Source organism: Mirounga angustirostris, unplaced genomic scaffold (assembly GCF_029215605.1).
Source record: "Mirounga angustirostris isolate CCGP_5_RB_7025 unplaced genomic scaffold, mMirAng1.0.hap1 SCAF_2, whole genome shotgun sequence".
Classification (NCBI taxonomy): Eukaryota; Metazoa; Chordata; class Mammalia; order Carnivora; family Phocidae; genus Mirounga; species Mirounga angustirostris.
The window spans coordinates 75,743,780-75,762,961 of record NW_026991710.1 but is presented as its reverse complement, the minus strand read 5'-3'; the positions used below and the strand labels follow the sequence as shown (position 1 = coordinate 75,762,961).

General features: G+C 35.0%; 2 protein-coding genes across 2 annotated transcripts in view; both read right to left on the bottom strand.

Annotated features, from left to right (window-relative positions):
- Positions 1 to 19,182, bottom strand: part of GRID2 (glutamate ionotropic receptor delta type subunit 2) — a 1,408,631-nt gene that overhangs the window by 325,674 nt on the left and 1,063,775 nt on the right. Inside the window, exon 9 of the mRNA XM_064584815.1 lies at positions 12,117 to 12,218. Within this exon, the coding sequence (XP_064440885.1) occupies positions 12,117 to 12,218 (102 nt within the window). The remainder of the gene's footprint in view (positions 1 to 12,116; positions 12,219 to 19,182) is intronic.
- LOC123848389 (translation machinery-associated protein 7-like) lies at positions 18,423 to 18,785 on the bottom strand. Its single transcript, XM_045880749.2, has one exon. The coding sequence runs from the start codon at positions 18,776 to 18,778 to the stop codon at positions 18,584 to 18,586; it is 195 nt and encodes a 64-aa protein (XP_045736705.1). The 5' UTR covers positions 18,779 to 18,785; the 3' UTR covers positions 18,423 to 18,583.

The following is a 19,182-nucleotide window of genomic DNA, read 5'->3' as shown; positions in this document are numbered from 1 at the left end:
TGATTTGCATTTCCATGATGGCAAATAATTTTGGGAACCTTTTCATGTGCTTATTGACAATTTATATCCCTTCTTTGAAAAACTGTTGAGATCCTTTGTCCATTTTTAATTGGTTTATTTTTCTTCTTCATATTGAGTTATTCCAACTTTATTATTTATATATACTAAACACAAGTGCCTTATCAGAAATATGATTTGCAAGTATTTTCTACCAAGCCATGGGTTGTCTTTTCACTTTTTTTGATTCTCTCCTTTGAGGCATAAATGTTTTTAATTTTGATGAAATCCAACATTTTAATTTTTTTTGATTGCTTGTGCTTTGAGTGTCATATTTAAGAATCTATTCCCAAAATAAAGTTACAAAGATTTACACCTACGTTTTCTTCTAACCGTTTTACAGGTTTAACTCTTACATTTAAGTCTATGATCCATTTGGAGTTTCTTTTTTTTTTTTTTTTTTTAAGTAGGCTCCATGGCCAGTGTGGAGCCCAATGTGGGGCTTGAACTCACAACCCTGAGATCAAGACCTGAGCTAAGATCAAGAGTCAGACAGTTAACCAACTGAGCTACCCAGGCAACCCTGCAGTTAATTTCTATATATGGTTTGAAGTAGGGGTCTGAATTCATTCTTTTGCATGTGGGTACCTACTTGTATCTGCATGATTTTTGAAAAGACTATTCTTTCCCCATTGAATGGTCTTGACACTCTTGTTTAAAATCAGTTAACCATGGGTATATGGCTTAATTCTGGTCTCTCAGTTCTATTCCACTGATCTAAATGTCTATCTTTAACCAATATGATGCTATCTTGATTACTGTAGCTTTTTAGTAAGTTATGAAATTGAGAGGTGTGAGTGTTCCAACTTTGTTCTTTTTTAAGACTTTCTGTTGTTGCCTTTTTCCTCCTACACTGGTCCTATTACATTTCCACATGAATTTTAGAATCAACTGGTTAATTATGGCAAAAAAGCGCTAGAATTTTGATAGGGATTTCACTGAATATGTAGATCCATTTGGAGAATGTTCCCATCTTAATAATATTGAGTCTTCCAATCCATCACCACAAAATATCTCTCCATTTATTTAGGACTTCTTAAATTTCTTTCAACTATGTTCCATAGCATTTAGTGTACAAAAATTGCAGTTATTTTGTTAAGTTTATTCCTAATTATTTTATTCTTTTTGATATATTTAAATGGAAATGCTTTGTTAATTTCCTTTTCAGATTTTTTCATTGCTAGTATACAAAATATGCAATTGATTTTTTTGTACATTGACCTTGTACCTTGCAAAATTGTTGAACTCATTTATTAAATCTAATAGTGTGTGTGTATGTGTGGTGTATATACATGCTTTAGGGTTTTCTATATTTAGATCATGTCATTTATAAATAGAGAAAGTTTTACTTCCTCCTTTTTAATCTCATTCCTTTTATTTAATTTCCTTGCCTAATTGTGCTGGCTAAAATCTCCAGTACAATGTTGAATAGAAATAATGATAACTGACATCCTTGTCTTGTTACTGACCTTAGAAGAGGGAGCTTTCCATTTTTTCACCAGTAATAGGAGATTAGCTGTTGAGTTTTGTATAGACGGTCTTCCTCAAGTTGAGAAAATTCCCTTCTATTACCAGATTGTTGAGTGCTTATTATAAAATAGTATTGGATTCTATTAAATTCTTTTTCTACATCTGTTGAGATGATCATGTGGCTTCATTCCTTTTTTTATTAATATGGTATAGGACATTGGTTTTCATATGTTGAACCAAACTTGTATTCCTAGGATAAATTCCACTTGGTCATGGCAAATAATCCTTTTTATATGCTCCTATATTCAGTTTGCTAGCATTTTGTTGAGGATGTTTGTGTCCATATAGATATTGTGGCATAGTCATTATAATCATTAAGCTCCATGAATTACTGGCTGATTGCTTTATTGTTTTCAATAAAGCCTGGGTGAAAAATTGTTCATTTGTTTGAAGAAAATAAATTTTTGATAGGGGTTATTTTTGAGATCAAACTTTAAAATTTTTTATGATCCCAGGAAGGCTATTTGTAACTATCACTTTCCCTGGTTTTCACTGGTGAACTAGATGGCTTATGATTTAGCTTGTTGCTCTAAATTTAGAGGAGACTTTGGCATAACTTCCCTATACTGTTTCGAATAATTAGAGAATGCTTATGTCTTCTCTTTTCTTATGGACTGTCTCTTCCCTGAGCAAAATTTCTATGCCACTACTCTTAATACTGGGTTGGGTGCAACCTCCAGTCTTCTCCACTCACCTTTATTGGCTTGGAACCTTTGGAGCAAGCTGGAGTGATCAAGGTCCCAGTATTCCAGGGCTGCCACACCTGGATGAGAAACTGCATCCTATGGGTGGGAGCTGAGTGGAGAAAGGGAGCCCCCAAACTGTGAGCCACTCTCATCAGGAATTTAGCCTCTTCAGATTAGAGGTGGAAGGTTAACAAGAAATGCTACCTGCCTGTTCCTCCAGATAAAATAACTCTTGATTGGGAACTTAGGGGTAAGGGAGTCCTGCCTCTTGGGAAAATCTGCTTGGAGTGGAGCTTCCATCAAGTTGAGTTGGGCAGGAGGTGAGGTGGAAGGGAGAGGAGTAGGATGAAGTTCAGCTGCCACAGACTCTGTTGTTCTGACTGAGTTTTAGATTTTCCTGAGTAAGTGATACTTCATTTTCTGTATGCCCTTAGAAAAATGTTCAGACTTCAAAAGTTTTATTTATTTGTTATTTATTTACTCAATGTTTTGGTTGTTTGCCAGGAAGTAGGTTCATGAAGACCTCACTCTGCCAATTTGAAGGTAGAACTCCTCCAGGGCATATGTTTTTCACCACACTGCTATGCTGTGTACTTCCAATGTAGTATTTATGACATAGCACTTATTGTATTTTATTGCAACTTCCATTTATTTTATATAACATCCACTGGAGACGACCCCAGCCAGAGTTGCCATTTTTGTCTGAAGCCCTGAACCAAACTATATTATTTAGAAACTCTTCCAAAGGAGCCCTCTTCAGACACTGCTGTGGGAGCTACCAGAGCTTGCCACCTCCCAGCTGTGAGTACCTGTCCAGTGGAGCCTCTTGTTGAGCTTACTCTCTCGGCCCCTAACTTTGCCTCTAGTCTCAGGAGGCTGATAGGCTGAGACCTCATGAAAGCTTAAACCTCTGTGGGGGTTCAAAATGCTGAAGGTTTTCAAGTAGCAAAAACTGGGACTATGTCCTTAGCAAAAAACTGAGGACAGTGAATTTCAGGGCTATTACTGGTATTTTCTTAGTTATTTATTAATACATAATCTATTTAAAGCTAGCCTGGAATCAAACACAATTCTTATGAGACAATATAATTAAATACACAGATCTTCAGAAATTTTTGAAGTTTATAATTAGGGGCGTTTTTTATCCTCAGGTATTTTTTTGTTGTTGCTGCTCATTTTTCCTCTAGAAAGCACCAGCTTCACTAGCAGGAGAGTTGTGGTGGCTCTCATTAGCAGGTTTTCAAATTAAGGTAACAGTAACTAGGCCTAAAAGTCATGATTCTGCAATTTATGTGTCTTTGTCTGCCTTGGGATCTTATAAATAATATCCCACAAAAATCTGAAGATTGATGACAATGATTATTATATTTTTGTGATCACTCTTGCTCATTTTTTCTTTTCTTCAGTTTACACATCACTGTTCTACTGCAGAGACAATACATCTTATATTTAAGGACACTGTGTACTTTGCTAACTGCTTTCACATAGTTTAACCCATGTACCCATAAAAACCCATTTGATCTCACTAAAGGCCAGTTTCATTACTTCCCTTTTATGGACAGAAAAACTGAGGTTCAAAATAGCCCCTTGGTTTCCATAAGTTCAATGATTTATTAAGTAGAAAAGCTGAAACTTGAACTGACATCTTTTGACTGGTAAGGCCAGAACTCTCTCCAGTACATGCCAAATGCTTTGTATGAGGGTTTGAGGAGAGAAGACTAGGTGGAGAAAAGGCAATGAAATAGGCTAAAGTACTTCCAGTAAGAAAAGTAATCACATGGAGATGCCTGGGTGGCTCAGTCGGTTAAGTGTCTGCCTTCAGCTCAGGTCATGATCCCAGGGTCCTGGGATCGAGTCCCACATCAGGCTCCTTGCTCAGCAGGAAGCCTGCTTCTCCCTCTCCCTCTGCAGCTTCCCCTGCTTGTGCTCTCTCTCTCTCTCTGACAAATAAATAAAAAAATCTTTAAAAAAAAAAAAAAAGAAAATTAATCACATGTTATTTACTCCTTTGTTATGTGTCTCCAGGAAGAAACTAAGTGTGTTCCTTGATCTTATACTGACATATATAAATTACTATTTCTAAACTTGATGCATTCTTGTATATTGTACAAATTGAGAATCTGTTGGTTACATATTAGCCATAATGGCCCCTAACATTAAACAACAAAACCCAGTTTTATTTATTTGTATTTAATATAAGAAGATTAAAAAAATTTCCAAAGAGGCACAATCCAAGAGAAAAAAAGAGGTAGGTTTTTTCTATTTGGATTGCTCTTTCCTTAGAAAATCATGAACTATACAATTGTACCCCATTTTGCTTTTTTTTCTCTTTATCCATTATCCTGATTTTGTCTAATTCTATACTTTCTGCAGACTGGGAAAATGAATTATGAAATATCAATAAATTGGAAATGAAAATATTGTGAAAAAAGGGCTAACAATGACTGCCTCCAAGACCAAGAGTATATCAAATGATTCAATATTATTTGTAACTTCTTGTCATATAGGATCTTGCTATTTCATAATACGAATGATCCTTGATGTTTTGAGTTAAAGATTTTTACTTTACCTTAAAAGCATATAGTTATTTGAACACATTGTAAGTGGGTGAATTCATTTCCTAGTGTCAAATCTGTCAAAAGATTTAATAGATTTGAGTCTTTTGATTTTTGAAAATAATTCTTTATGTTCTTTGTATTTAACACTGAGTCTAAATGTAAAATTTTAAGTGTCAGATCAAACCTATAGAGTTTATGAGATAAGAATTGGTCAAACAGCATATAGATTATATGACTATATTCCTACTGATTTGGGACTTTAATAATCTAATAATATAACATGGGTTTTATTTATGTGCAACTAGCTTGTTGCCCACATCCTGTCTCCATCTTCCACCCTCCAAGTTTTTTCTCCAAGTTTTTTCTATGAGACATCTAGGACATACATAACAACCCTTCACATTTTGGGAGCTACACCTCAGGTAGTTCTCTGTCAGGGAAACATTTCCTTATATTTCCAGTTTAACTATTCATTAGTGCCTCTATTTAGATGTTGTCAATATTCCCAGTAGATGTCATATTCTATGCAATGATCATGCTACTTTGTTACCTCTGCATCCTTAGCACCTAGCAAAATGCTTAGCTAGGAAGGATGCTGAATCAATAATGCTGGGTTAATGTATTGGTGAATGGTTGGAAAGGCTAAGGAGACACATTTGGAACACTGAATAGGGTGGGCACTAGGACATGGTTATCCGAGGAGGCAGAGAGATAGCAGATATCCACTCCTGTCTCCCTCACAAAGGTGAGCAGAGGGAGGGAATTCTGTGAGAAGGACTAAATAGCAGAGAAATCTACAAAAACTGAATGCTGTGCTTTTCCAGCCATTTAGGCTTTGACTGGTGAGAATGATGGACCCAGCCATGGTGATTTTGGAGCTCTGGGAAGTTTGAGAAACCCAGGTGTTCTTCAGAAGGGAACAGTGAAAAACAGGAAGCTTAGTGACTTGCTCAAGATGTAAATAAAACAGATAAAGGAGTCTCCAGCATTCCAGCAAAACTGTCTGATTGATTCAGCAAGGTGTAATAAAGGGGAAAAGATTCAGGAATGAAATCCCATGCTGAAAAAAGAATACCTGTCACTCTGGGCTATCCTTTGCCATCTCTCTTGGAAATTTGGAGTGAGTGAAATGGAAACCAAAGAATGAGGAATCTTAAGACCACCTATTTATAGTGTGGCCTATTCACAGACATAGTCTTATGTCCAACCTGTTCTTATTTTTGTGTAATTACATATAGTTTTTTTTTTTTCCTTTTTCTTTCCTTTTTGTCTTTTCCTCTCCCTCTACTTCTACCTCCCCTGCCCCACCACACACACACCCCTTCAGGCTATCTGAATATTTTGATTTGTTCCTTCAACAAATATTTACTGATCTGTTTTTATAAGTGAAATCAACTTTGTGTCTTATTGTTACATTTTAGAGGGAGAATATAACATTAATGAAATTACTACCAAAAAAAATAAATAAATAAATAACAGTGTTACAAGAGTTCTGAATGAAAGGACATAGTGAAATAAGGAATTAAATTATCCTGTAAAGCCATGAAGTCAGTCCTAGATGTCACTGCTGAGATTAGATCATAAAAACAGTGTGATGTCTGTCCTTCTCTATTTCTATGTATTTCTCTCAACCTTATCATTCTTTTTTCAGCCTCTATGAAATGTATTTAATTCTGTCTAACTCCTTCATACACAGGTTCTATTTTCTAATAGAGAACTTAATAATGTTGATAAAATGGTTTACGTAGAGCTCCTGGAAAGCAAGGACTACATCTTATTTATCTTTGCCTTTCTGGAATTTAGGACAATGTTTAGCTTATGACATATGCTCAATAAATAGTTGAATCAAGGCTAATGGTTTAGGTCATTTTACCTTTCTCTGATCTCAGATAAAATGTAAATTTTCACAGGGAAATAAGGCCTGCTGAAAACTAAATTCCAAGAAGTGAGACTAATAATAAGGAAATATTTTAGGAAAAGGAAATTACTCTTAAAATGACAACTCAGTTTGCAGCTACCTTCTTATGGTGAGCTGCTTGGGGAAACTTACCTTCTCTCAACACATAGTTTGGACTTTGTTTTATGTGGTACTGGTTTAAGATAAGCTGCCTTTGTTTATTTTAAACATTTATCTTTCTGTGATTCTAATGATAGTTTTAGTTTAGATAGTAATTTTTAAATTGCTATTACAGTCCTTTTTTTTAAAATTGGCTTCATATCCTAATGTTATTTCTTTTCTTTTGGAAGTATTCCTTAAAATAGTCTCTCTCTTTATGATGGCTTCTTGCCCAGATTAGTTGAATTCAACTTTCCAGGAATATCCATTAACTTAATTAATTTTATAAAAATACCCTCCATATATTATTTAATCTAAAATATTTTCAATTATAAAATGCACCATTGTTTTTCCTACCACTAATAAAGATAAAATATGCTGCCAAATATAATTGCAAGGAACCATTAATTAACTGAAAGACATATCCTGATTTCACAGATATTAAAATGTTAAAAATTGTATAGTTTCAAATTTGTAAAATACAGAAAAATCACTATCACAGCTTTACCATAAATTTCCAATCATACATTTATACAAAGCTTTAAAATTATTTCTATGGCAATGGCAAAGGAATACTGTGTTGCATACTTACTATAGGACAATGGTATTGCATTTTTTTTTTTCAAAAATATTCTGAGAGCTTTAGAAGGTGCCTGCTAGAATGAAACTCCCAAAAGTTAGTATCTTTGTCTGTTTTGTATGTACCCCAAGCATCTAGAAGAAGGCACTCAATAAATATTTCTCCAATGAATTTATGAGTGAATTCATGTTTCATTAGAGATGTCATGTGTCTGTTTTAAGCAAAACCAAATCAAGCAAATAAGAATTATTAATCAGTGAGCTCCTTCTAAATGCCAGTTTATGTTTTCAGATATCTTGTACAGCATAGCTTCCTTCTCAAGCCTTACTTTTCACTTGTTGCCAACTTCTTTCTGCTATATTTTCATAAGTATTATAATGATATTTGTGACTCAGTCATGCTTGCAACAACTTTTTGTGAACTACCATGAAAAAACTGAATGACTTAATAGGTCATTTATGGCTATCCATAGTTGCATTACTTCAGAAGTTAAAAGGAAAAAAGAAATCTTAATAAGTGCCTTGTAGTAATACACTTGGTCCACTCAGTAAAAAGTAGAGATTAGTGGGTCAAATATAAAAATAAAAAGTTTAGAAAAAGGACTAAGCTTGTGGGGTCTGAATTTTATTCTCATTCCATCTTCTCCTCCATTTCTAAGACATTTATGTAGCTTTGGAGATGGCTGAGTATAAAGTTATCCATATGTGATGCTGTTTAGAAAAATGCTCCTAAGTTATCAATCCCATAAATTTGGAAACCTCACATCTCAATAGTTATATTTAATTTAAGCCTAACATGAGTTCATTCTGATTCTTAAGGGAGAGTATCAGAGAGGCTAAGGACATGGACTCTGGAAACCATATCTCTGGGCTTGAAACTTATCTCTAGCTCTTATTAGCTATATGGTCATGGAAATTTAATTAACATTTTTGTGCCCTATTTTCATCTTTCTAATGTCATTGATACATCTCTTGTAGGGTTTTTGTAAGGACTAAATAACACTTGTAAACTTTTTAACAAGTCCTTTCAAATAGTAGATACCAGTGTTGGTTTTTCCCTATTTCCCCTCTGGATCCACTGTGCTCTTCGCTGCCCTGCTTTGTGTCCTGGCACGCTGACTTGCATGGTGTTCCTTACTTGGGCTTCCTCGCCCCCTGACTTCTGCTTAGGTTTTCACCTGGAGACAATGAAGGGATGCAAAAACAGGAGGAGTGAAATTGACATAACTTTTCTCCCCACTTCTTCATTGCCTGATTGTGGTTTGACAGTGACTTTCTCCATCCTCTTCCTGTATGGAAATTCACAGCTACTATTGAATGGTCTCTCTCCCATGGTTCTAGCTATTGCCAAATCTTAGTACTACTCCCTCTCCCTGCCCCATCAGACTTCAGGGTAAGTCAAGACTTGCTGTGCATCTAGGCCCTGATGCATCAACACCTCTTGTTGATTCCTTTAACCCTGTTTATATCCTTGTTAATAAGCCCTTTATTTGACTCTCTTTAATTAATCATTTGTATGTACCATTTATTTTCCCATCATAAATGGTATGCTGCTGAATTATTTAGTTTAAAATAAGTATCGGAGTATTTCTTTCTTTCTTTCTTTTTTTTTTTTTTTAAGATTTTATTTATTTATTTATTTGAGAGAAAGAGAGAGAGACAGAGAAACAGCATGAGAGGGGAGAGGGCCAGAGGGAGAAGCAGGCTCCCTGCTGAGCCGGGAGCCCGATGTGGGACTCGATCCCAGGACTCCGGGATCATGACCTGAACCGAAGGCAGTTGCTTAACCAACTGAGCCACCCAGGCGCCCCAGAGTATTTCTTTCAAGTCAATGAAATATCATTCATAGTGATAGGAATGGGGGTTTTAAAACTTAGGTAAAGAAAATCAATTTTATTAACCTGTGTGTCATTATAGCATAAATGTCCTCAGCACTAAAGCAGGTATGTGTAGAACTGGGACTAGACTGCAGTTAGGATGAAATAAAGACTGAGATCTCCCCTCAGGGTCTTTACACATGAACCCTCCTCCTCCTTCTCCCTTCTTGATAGTGTTGGAGGCGAGTTCGTGGAATACAAGGAAGTGGTGTTTATGTGGCCAAAACAAGTTCAATATAAACCAAATCTAAGTTTCGGGGTTTAGTGGGCATCAAGATTTTGGAGCTGCGGGTGGGTCGAGGGGAGAGTCATTCTTAGCAGAAGCCTGCTAGGCCACGTAAGTAAGACCTAGACCTGGAAGAGTGCTTGTAGGAAGGAAATAAATAAGAAGGTCATGGCCAGTTTCCATTCAAACAGGAATTACAGGAAGAAACAGTAAGCCTCCAAAATTATTAAGTACAATGGCTTCATATTGTGGGAGTGTAATAAGTGTAAGGCCCCTTTACATACTGATAAATCCACATCTCCTCACAGAAGACCTGGGGAAACATTGTTTCCCTATATCCACTCACTAACGTGTTTGGGATCTGGGCAGGGCTGAGCTTACAGGACATGGAGGCCATTATGAGTCATGAAGGTGAGACTGGGGCATGAACACATTACCATTGCATGAAGCAATATCATCTCATTGCATAGCAATCATTTTGTTCAGCCTGGAAATGAATTTAAAATAATTTGCCATATACAGCTTTCCCAATAAAACTCATTGTCATCTTATTCAGAGTAAAGAATTTTTTGCCCTCAAACCAAATAAAATCCTATAGATACCTCAATTCTCACACTTATCACAGTAGGAGTAGAGAGAACATAATATAATGTTAAGGGGGAAGAGGTTAAGAGGTCTGGAGTCAGTTTCACTTCCTGGATTTGAATCCTAACTCTCTCTGCTACTTACTATCAGTATATCCTCCACATTTTTTTTTTTTTTCCCCAACCAACCTCTGGATGTCCCAGTTTCCTCTTCCTCATCCTTGGAATCAGAAAAGTATCTATTTCTTGGAAATACTGTTTAAGGACTAAATAAAACAATACAGGCAAATAACTTCATAAAGTACCTGGCATATAGTAAGTATTTAATAGTTCTTGCCTGGTTTTCTTTTGTATGTGCATCTCCCAACAAGATTCTATGTGTACCTTGAGGTATGAACATACCTTTAAGATGAAGACATATACCTACATAATAGGTATATAATGTAATAGGTATAGGTATTATTCATTTAATCCATTACCAAGTCTTATCATACAGTAAAGTATTAAATAAATATTTGCTTAGGGACTAAATGAGGTTAGCTTGCCTTAGAAATATGAATCTCAAAGATAAAAACAATGTACATATATTGTTTTTATTGAAGTTGTCTCCTGAGATTCCATGTTAATCACTAGAAAGGAGACTATTAATAGTTCACTGCACTTTAAATGTCTGTCTTTTTTTTTTTAATATTAGCACATCAGTGCAGATGCATATCCACAGCCTTGGGTACATACAGAAGCACCATCACATTCAAGTTGTCAAGTATTCATAATTTAATTATTTGCCAAAAAAGTAAAAATCTTATCAAAATAATAACTAAGATTAAAGTATACGTACCAAAAATAGGGACTAGACTACTCATTTGAATATACTCTTACAGAGAATAATACAGATCTTTTTTTTAACAATGAAATTATGTTGAGTCCACTTAATTTGTATTAAACAATGTATAAGGGGCAGCCATTGCTGTTACAAACTTTGCTAGATATTCAATTGGCAGCAATTTAAAAAAAAAGACTGGTTTCTTCCACCTACTAATTCTGCAATTTATTCAGCCTGTAGAAAAGACTTTTTCAAATTTAAAAACAAGTAGGCTTTTCTAAAGAAAAATAAAGTTAACAACTATGGACATTTTGAAACTGACTATAAAGTAGCATAAGCCTAAACTCATAGAAATAGCAAGGGAGAATGCATATTTTCCTGCTTTATGGCTATTTAGACAGTATCCATTTGAGTATTTTGTTGTTAAAAAAGATTTCTATTAACATGTAATTTTATATGCCTTTTAGAAGAGAAAATAATAATATAAAGAATAATGATAATAGTTACCTTTTGATTTTCTAAGTAAATGTAATTGTATAATTATATTTATAATTGTATAATTCCATATAATATTCACAGAATCTAGATGGTGAGCTTCATAAAGACAGAATCATATCTACCATTTCTTTATTCATCAGTGGTCCCCAGTAATCAGCACTGAGCTTGAATACAGTTGATTCTCAATAAATATTTATTAAACAATTGTATGATCTTTCCTTTGAAGTAGGTTCTTGCTAGAAAAGCATTGTTTTGGTCTACCAATGTTTGAGTATTATTGAATGTACTATATTTGGTCAACTCTAGCCTTGTTTGGCATGGTTACTCTTATTTATGCATACTTACAGTAACAGAATACCTGAGAGAGGCCGTTACTTTATCATGTATAGCAAACTGGGACTAAAATGTCTCAGAAAGTTACTGACAAAAGCACTGTAATTAAAAGTAAAGCCTGCAAAAATCTGATTCTGATCCATATAAATTGAAGGTTGGAAAATATGACCATTAAACATATCTTTGAAAGCATAGTCAGGATTTGTTAAAAGTTTTTTTAAGATTATGGCATCACTTAATAAAACATAAAGAAATGAGGGATAAAGTAACTTCTAGAAGCCAGAACCACAAGGCTCAGATCAGACTTACCAGAACAGTCACCACACGTAGAACCACTCCACGCATGTTATTCTCTAGTTTCTTGTCAGTCAGTGATCCATTCAGCCCTGTGACAGGATTCCAGCACCCAAGCTGAAAGGTAAAATAGGTTGGTCACTCTCCTGCCTGAAGAACAGTCCAATCACCTATGCAAAGTCTTTCAGAAAGCTGTGTGATACCTCTTGGAATAACTGGTATAGGAAGGGTCCTGCACAAGTTTTCTTTTTTAATAGCAAGTGAAGCAATCAGAAATTCCATTTCCTGCTTTTAAAAATCATTATATGGCATATGACAGTATCCAATATGCTTTAGGAGACTCTACTAAGGACATCGACTTAATAAGGAGTTATAATACACCAATAACTTAGTCCCTACAATGCACTAATTGGAAAAATAATAGCACATATAATTCTAGTATAATGTCTGTTCTTAATATATCAATTATTGCACAAGTTAGATTTTCTTATAGTTTCGATGGTTTTAATTAGATATTACACTGCCTTTATTGGAAAAAAACTACAAGATTTTTAATACAGTTAGAAGGGTTTCTGCTTTTATTTGAGGGGAAAAATCATGTATATGGCCTTAGAAATATGAATCTCAAAGATAAAAACTTTCCCATTTCTATTTGTTGTTTTCAAGTATTCACAGTACATACAACAATATAATTTGCCTTTTTTGTCAGTGCTATCAATTTCCTTGGAATATTTTGGCAGCAGCCTTTCCCTTAAAGTCTTGCAATGATTCACTGCTCTTTACACTCCAAATACTGGTTAAATTTTACATCCTCATGTAGTTCTTATCTCTTCAGCTCAGGTCATGATCTCCAAATATCCATATCTGAGGGCTCCCAGTTTTAAAATAGCTGCCTATAAATCACAACAGGATAAAAACTGATGACTCTCAATTCCGAAATAAGGAGAAAAAAAGAGATCTTATGACTTGAATTAGCAGATAATCCAAGGAGCAAAGCTGCAAAAAGAATGCTGTAATGCACATCTTGGGAAGAAATGCCGTGCTATCAATTCTGATACTAGATCCATGAGCCTTCACTTTTGGGAACCTATTCCATATCTGCATGCTTTAAAAATGTAACAGATCTTCCGTCATATTTGGAGACTGCTCTGATTGACTGAATGGTTTATAGGGGCACCTGGTTATTTGTGCTGCTTCCTCCTGAAGACTGATTTATTTTCTTGTATTGCATTTTGTTTGTGGCTTCCAAAGTTGGCAACATACTGGCAAGTCTCCTTCACAAATAACAGATTCAGGTGCTTCCTATTAAAACTCAAGTTTCTCTTTGAGTCCCCAAGAGGTGTTTAATTAAGAAACCTAAAATATACATAATATATCTTAAGAGAAGGGATGTCACAATATAAACAAAAAGCCAGCTTTCTCTGTATTAAAACAATTTGGAAAGGGCTGCTAATTGTAGGTTTCAACTATAAAAGCACATTAAATTCATATAATGATATCATTCTTAGTTTCCTAAAAAGTCTCATTAGAACTTAGATCCAATTAGCAAATCCAAATGTATTGAAAGTCTAATTATCAGAGATAGTGTAGTCCTCTTGCCCAATTTAAAACCTTATGAAATTTCTTTCGAGCTTTTTGTTCTCTTCTCAGGTCAACCAGTCTATGCTCAATTACATTCCTTGATGTGCACTTTTTCTAGTAACTTTTTCAAGAAGATTTTATTTTCTTAGACTAAATTAATACTGGTGGAAAAGGTGGTTTATGACATTAAATGAAGACCTACTACACTATCCACAGTTCTATTACTTAATTCTAAGCTTAATGAGTAGCTTTTAGGACATCATGTTGTTCAAGGTAAATATGGCTAAGTTACCAAAGTAAATACAAGAATTTCTTTTTTTGTCTTCCTTGGTGAATCTACTGTCAGTTTGCCTAAATAAATGACATCTATTAATGCCAACTTGACCATAGCATTTTGGTGATTGACTAGTCAAAATATTTACTATGGAATAACAATAAAACTTGCTGAGCAATTTGTTTCAACAATGTTCTGGACAAACATTTAAACATATATAATTTCTAGCTTCTTAATTACATCTTCCTTTAAACATAACTAAATATAGTCAATGGTTTAAAAATTCTAAGGCACTCAAACATTTGGGATTTTGAAATAACAATAAAAATATTTGTCTTCAGACGTGGGCCGTAACTTAAACATTTGTATATATATATCATGTGTACATATATAATGTTTCTTCTCACTTAAAAAAAAAATTTGGCCAAGTTCTTTCTCATATATATTACAAGACATCATTTTCTCCTCTGCCTGATGATTTTTTCCATTTCTATTTTCTCTCTCTCCTCACCCCACCCCCTCCGTGGCTTGCTATTTGACTCACGTGTCTTTTGATGATAGTACTTGTAAAGTTGTTTCTCTTCATCATAACAGCTGGGATTTTTAGGATTGGTAACACCTTTTACTTAATTCAGTTGTTCATATGTACAAACTCTAACACTTAAAGTTGGCTGAATATTAGCTATGGACACCAAGAGCTAGGAATTTCAGAGATGAATTTTGAGGTAGAGAATGTTTAGAATACAGATTATCTGGAAAACTAGAAATAAAATATATCCACTTGTTACATATCAAACTGGGGCAAAACAAAGAAATCATTCAGAAATTAAGATAATACTTATTTCCTATATTGAATAGAACTATTTTTTTTTTACATTTTTTGGAATAATTTCTAAGTGTTAGCCATGATACTGAGCTCTTTATACTTGATCTCATTTAAGCCTCAAAATAACTTTAGGAGAAGGTGTTGCTACAATTTTTATTTTATAAACATAGAAACTAAGGGCTTACTAAAGTCACATAACTACTAAGAGATAAAACTAGGATTTAAACGAGTGCTTTTAAAAGCCCAGATTTGGGGCGCCTGGGTGACTCAGTCGGTTGAGCGTCTGCCTTCAGCTCAGGTCATGATCTCCAGGTCCTGGGATCGAGCCCCGCATCGGGCTCCCTGTGTAGCAGGGAGTCTGCTTCTCCCTCTTTCTCTGCCCCTCCCTTGCTTGTCCTCACTCTCTCTCCCTCTCTCTCTCTCTCTCAGGTAAATAAATAAAATCTTTAAAAAAATAAAAAATAAAAGTCCAGATTCAGTGCTTTCAATTACAGTTCTGTTTTATAGCTTATGAATTTTTTTCATAAATATCTATTTAAGGTAAGTAGAGAAAATATTATTCCTATATTTTAGTCAAAAACTTAAAGCTCAGAATTGTTAAGTAGCTGCCTCAATATAACAACTGGTGAATTCACATTTTGGCAATACAATTAAAAATGCAAATCATCATCATCATCATTTTTATCAAAGAAATTATAACATGTACATAATGCATAGTATATAATCCTCTGAGGTCTTTACTTATATTAATTAATTTACTTCTCAAAACAATACAATGAGAAAGGCAACATTATTATCTCCATTCTACAGAAGGGGAAACTGAGAATTGAGAGACTGTGCTCCTTCTACTGTGTTATCTTTTATCCACTTAATCAGTCAAGAGGCATTGAGTAGAATAAGGAAAGTAACAGAAAAATGAAATGGACAAGAGATTCTCAAAAACATTTCTGGAAATCTCTACTTTGTGTCACCAAATTACTACAGATAAGTGTGGAACACATCTCATTCATCATAAGGTCTATGATGCTTCTCAAAATGTACACCAGAAATAAATGAGGAAATAAACAACAGAAACACACAGAGAAAATGTTGATTATTCACATCTTTTTGAAGGATTTTTCAAGTTTTAAGATTCCTTAATTTCTGTTCACAGCCACTCATCTCCCTGAGGTTCCCTTCAAGCTTTTCTGTTTGATTGTAATAGGTCTTTCCAATAATAAGCAATACAAATGAGTTAGGTTCACACAGATTCAAAATGAATTTGTATCTACAATGGGTCATATTCCTTGCAGTGTATCCAGATTGACAGGCATAGTGTTTGATTAAAAAAAAAAAAAAAGCCTAGAAGAATTTTATTTAAGTTCAAGTGTGAGGCTTATCTAACAATTTCTCTGGTTTCATTGTTAGAAATTCTATTAACTTGATTTCTCTGGATATGTGGAGAAGGTTGTTTTTGTCTGATTGCATTTTTATTTTTGGCCCCCCCTTTTTTTAAACAATGAGGCCAGAGACTAATAAAGATAATGCACACAGAATCTTATAATACTCTCTATTCAGCTGAACACTTTCTAAGTAAAAAAATAATAAAAGTAGCCCCTGCAGCACATGAGATTTACAGAAAGTCATACTGCTGATGGCAAAACAAGATTCACTACCTCCCATGGTCTGACAGTCTAGAGAAAATTTAGAAGGGATTAAAAAAATAAAGACCAATTCAAATTCCTTTCAATTACAGTATATCGATTTCCTATAGTATTATCTGGTTATTGCTGAAAGTCACTTTAAAACCTTAAAGATGCTTAATGCTTTAATTATCCCCTTCATTGGAGCTTTAGCAATAATAATCTTGTCGCTCTCTGTTAAAATCAATGTAATATCTTGTGTTCAACAAAATGGTTGCTGTATTTGCATGAGGACACTAATAGGCTCCTAACATGATGTGTCACGTCATTAGCAAATGAGCAAGTTTTAGATATTTACTCTTTTCCTTTCAATATTTCCTCTTTTCATTTGTTCAGGGGCTTTAAAGGATGACGTTTGACTTGGTTTTGCATCACTATTTTTCAGGCAGTGTTATAATGTCAAAAAAGAGCTGAACTGTTCAACTTTAATTTTACGCTTAATAGTCATAGGCCTTAATCACAGGAGTCAAGAGAGCTCTTAATTGAATACCAAATGGAATTCCCTACATTTATTAGCTTGTATTCATATGGAACAAACGAAGCCTGGCTATAGTATGGAAGCCCCAGCTGCAGGACACAGACTATCCACCACACTGCAGGCTGTGGGCTGCTGGCCACTGCATTTCCTTTATTTGCTTTCTCAGCCTTCAAAGGAAAAAAAGGAACAATAAGGCATAGGCAAAGTAGCCAAAAGCTAACCATTCAGAAATGCACAGCATTTATTTGGTAGATATTACTTCTATAATGGCATAGAAAATGTAAAAAATACATATGGCAGGTTGGCTCAGATACATGTTTTATAGAGTTAAATTGGAATGTTTTTCTTTGATATGTACAGGCATGTGGTGTGTCAGTAATCCCTCCAATAATATTTTTTTTGGTGATATTTCCACCTGTAAAACAGGTTCAATTTGTAGGACTTGCTCCCTAGGGGATGATTATTTCCTCCCAAGAGTCTATTCTTACACTTGGTCATTACCATGAAGTAGACGTTCTTTAGATTATGTGAAATAGCCTTAGCTCTTGAGTTTTCTTTAGGAGAAAATGTCTTTGAAAAAGAAATCAGAAAAAAATATCCCCTGATTCCACTGCTTCCATTTCCCTATATTGCTGCTGCAAACAAAATTTCTGTACCATGTAACAATGTACATGTAAAATAAGATGAACTTAGCTGATTTCCACAAATGAAGAATATAAACATGAGAAGCTATAGATATGAAAAAAAAATAGCTCAAAGATGTTTCATGCAGCCATAATAATTACTCTCAGTTATCACCTGGCATTTAGCTGATTAATAATATTTTACCATTATTATAAGTTTTCCCTTCTTGTATAATTCTTCTTGGTGTAAAATTACTGTTACACTATATCTAGAGGCAGTATATCATAGTGGCTAAGATCAGAAACTCTAGAACCAGACTGCTTAGGTTCAAGCACCTACTCTGACACTTGCTGCACATGTGTCTTTGGGCCTCAGTTTTTTCACCTCTCAAATGGGCACAGTAAAAGCGACTTCCTCACAGGGTTGGTGGCATTCTTAACTGACTTCATATATATCAAGTATTTAGAAGTGTTCTTGACACCTAAAGACTAAAGAAGTGTTAATTATCATCATTCCTATAAAATCAGCACTCTTCTTTCTTGCTCAGCCTCATCATTTGGAGTCCCTTCCTAGTTTCAGTGAGGAAGCATGCCTCTAAAGCTGTGGTTCTCAAACTTTGGCTGCATATTAGAACCCCCTGAAAATTTTAAACACTTCCTATGTACCAGCACAAACCCAGAACAATGAAGTCCAAATCTCCAGGGATGGGATCCAGGCATCAGTCTTATGTACGGCTCTCCAGGTGATTTCAACCTCCAGCCAAGATTGAGAAGTCCTGCTCTAAAACTTGCCTTAACACCCAGGGAATGCAGTCTCATAGAATGGCTACTTAACCTCATTGACTGAAGGCATCATTTTTTTTTTTTTTTTACAAAAGTTTATTCTTAAATGTACAACAGGATCTAACACAACACTTCATTCCAGCTATAGGTAGCAACAGATGCTATGACAGGGAATTCAGATGTTTAAACAGGAATGGAATTAAGGATCATCATTGCCTCAGGCACAAGGAACAGCTTACTTTTTGCCAGATTTCTTAATTCCACCTGTGGCCAGGGGGCCCTTCCCCGTGGCCTTCGCTTTTAGCTCCTCGAGTTTCTTCTGCTCCTCTTTCTGTTTCTGCTTGAATGCCTTATCTTCCTCGTCCATCTCCTTGGCCTGCTTCTTGGGCTGCTTCAGGGGCTTCTTCTTGCCACCTTCTTGGCCAGACATGGCGCCTGACGCCTGAAGGCATCATTTTTACTGGCTTCCTTTACAAAAGCTAACTAGGGATACTTTCTCAAATAAACAAGCAATTTTATTTTTCTTGCTCTAAATAGGATAGGAGGTTATAAACTCTGTGAAGTCAGAATGATGCCTACCTTGTCTACTCTTGTACCCCTAGCCCTTATCATAGTATTGATATATTAGAACACGGTAGGTACCAATAAATATCTGATAAATGAATGCATTCATTAAAACTCCTGTTATCCTCTTTCTTCTCCCTCTTTTTCTTTTCTCCTTCCTTTTTTCTTTTTTTCCTTTTTTTGTCTCTCCAGTTCAAAACTGAATGAAAAAGCAAAACATCCCCTGAGATCGTGTCCTATTATCATATTGTACCTTTGCCAATTTTTGTA

What these genes read in the sequence shown, in the direction of transcription:
- LOC123848389 (XM_045880749.2), bottom strand. Translation starts at nt 18,778, where the DNA reads ATGTCTGGCCAAGAAGGTGGCAAGAAGAAGCCCCTGAAGCAGCCCAAG.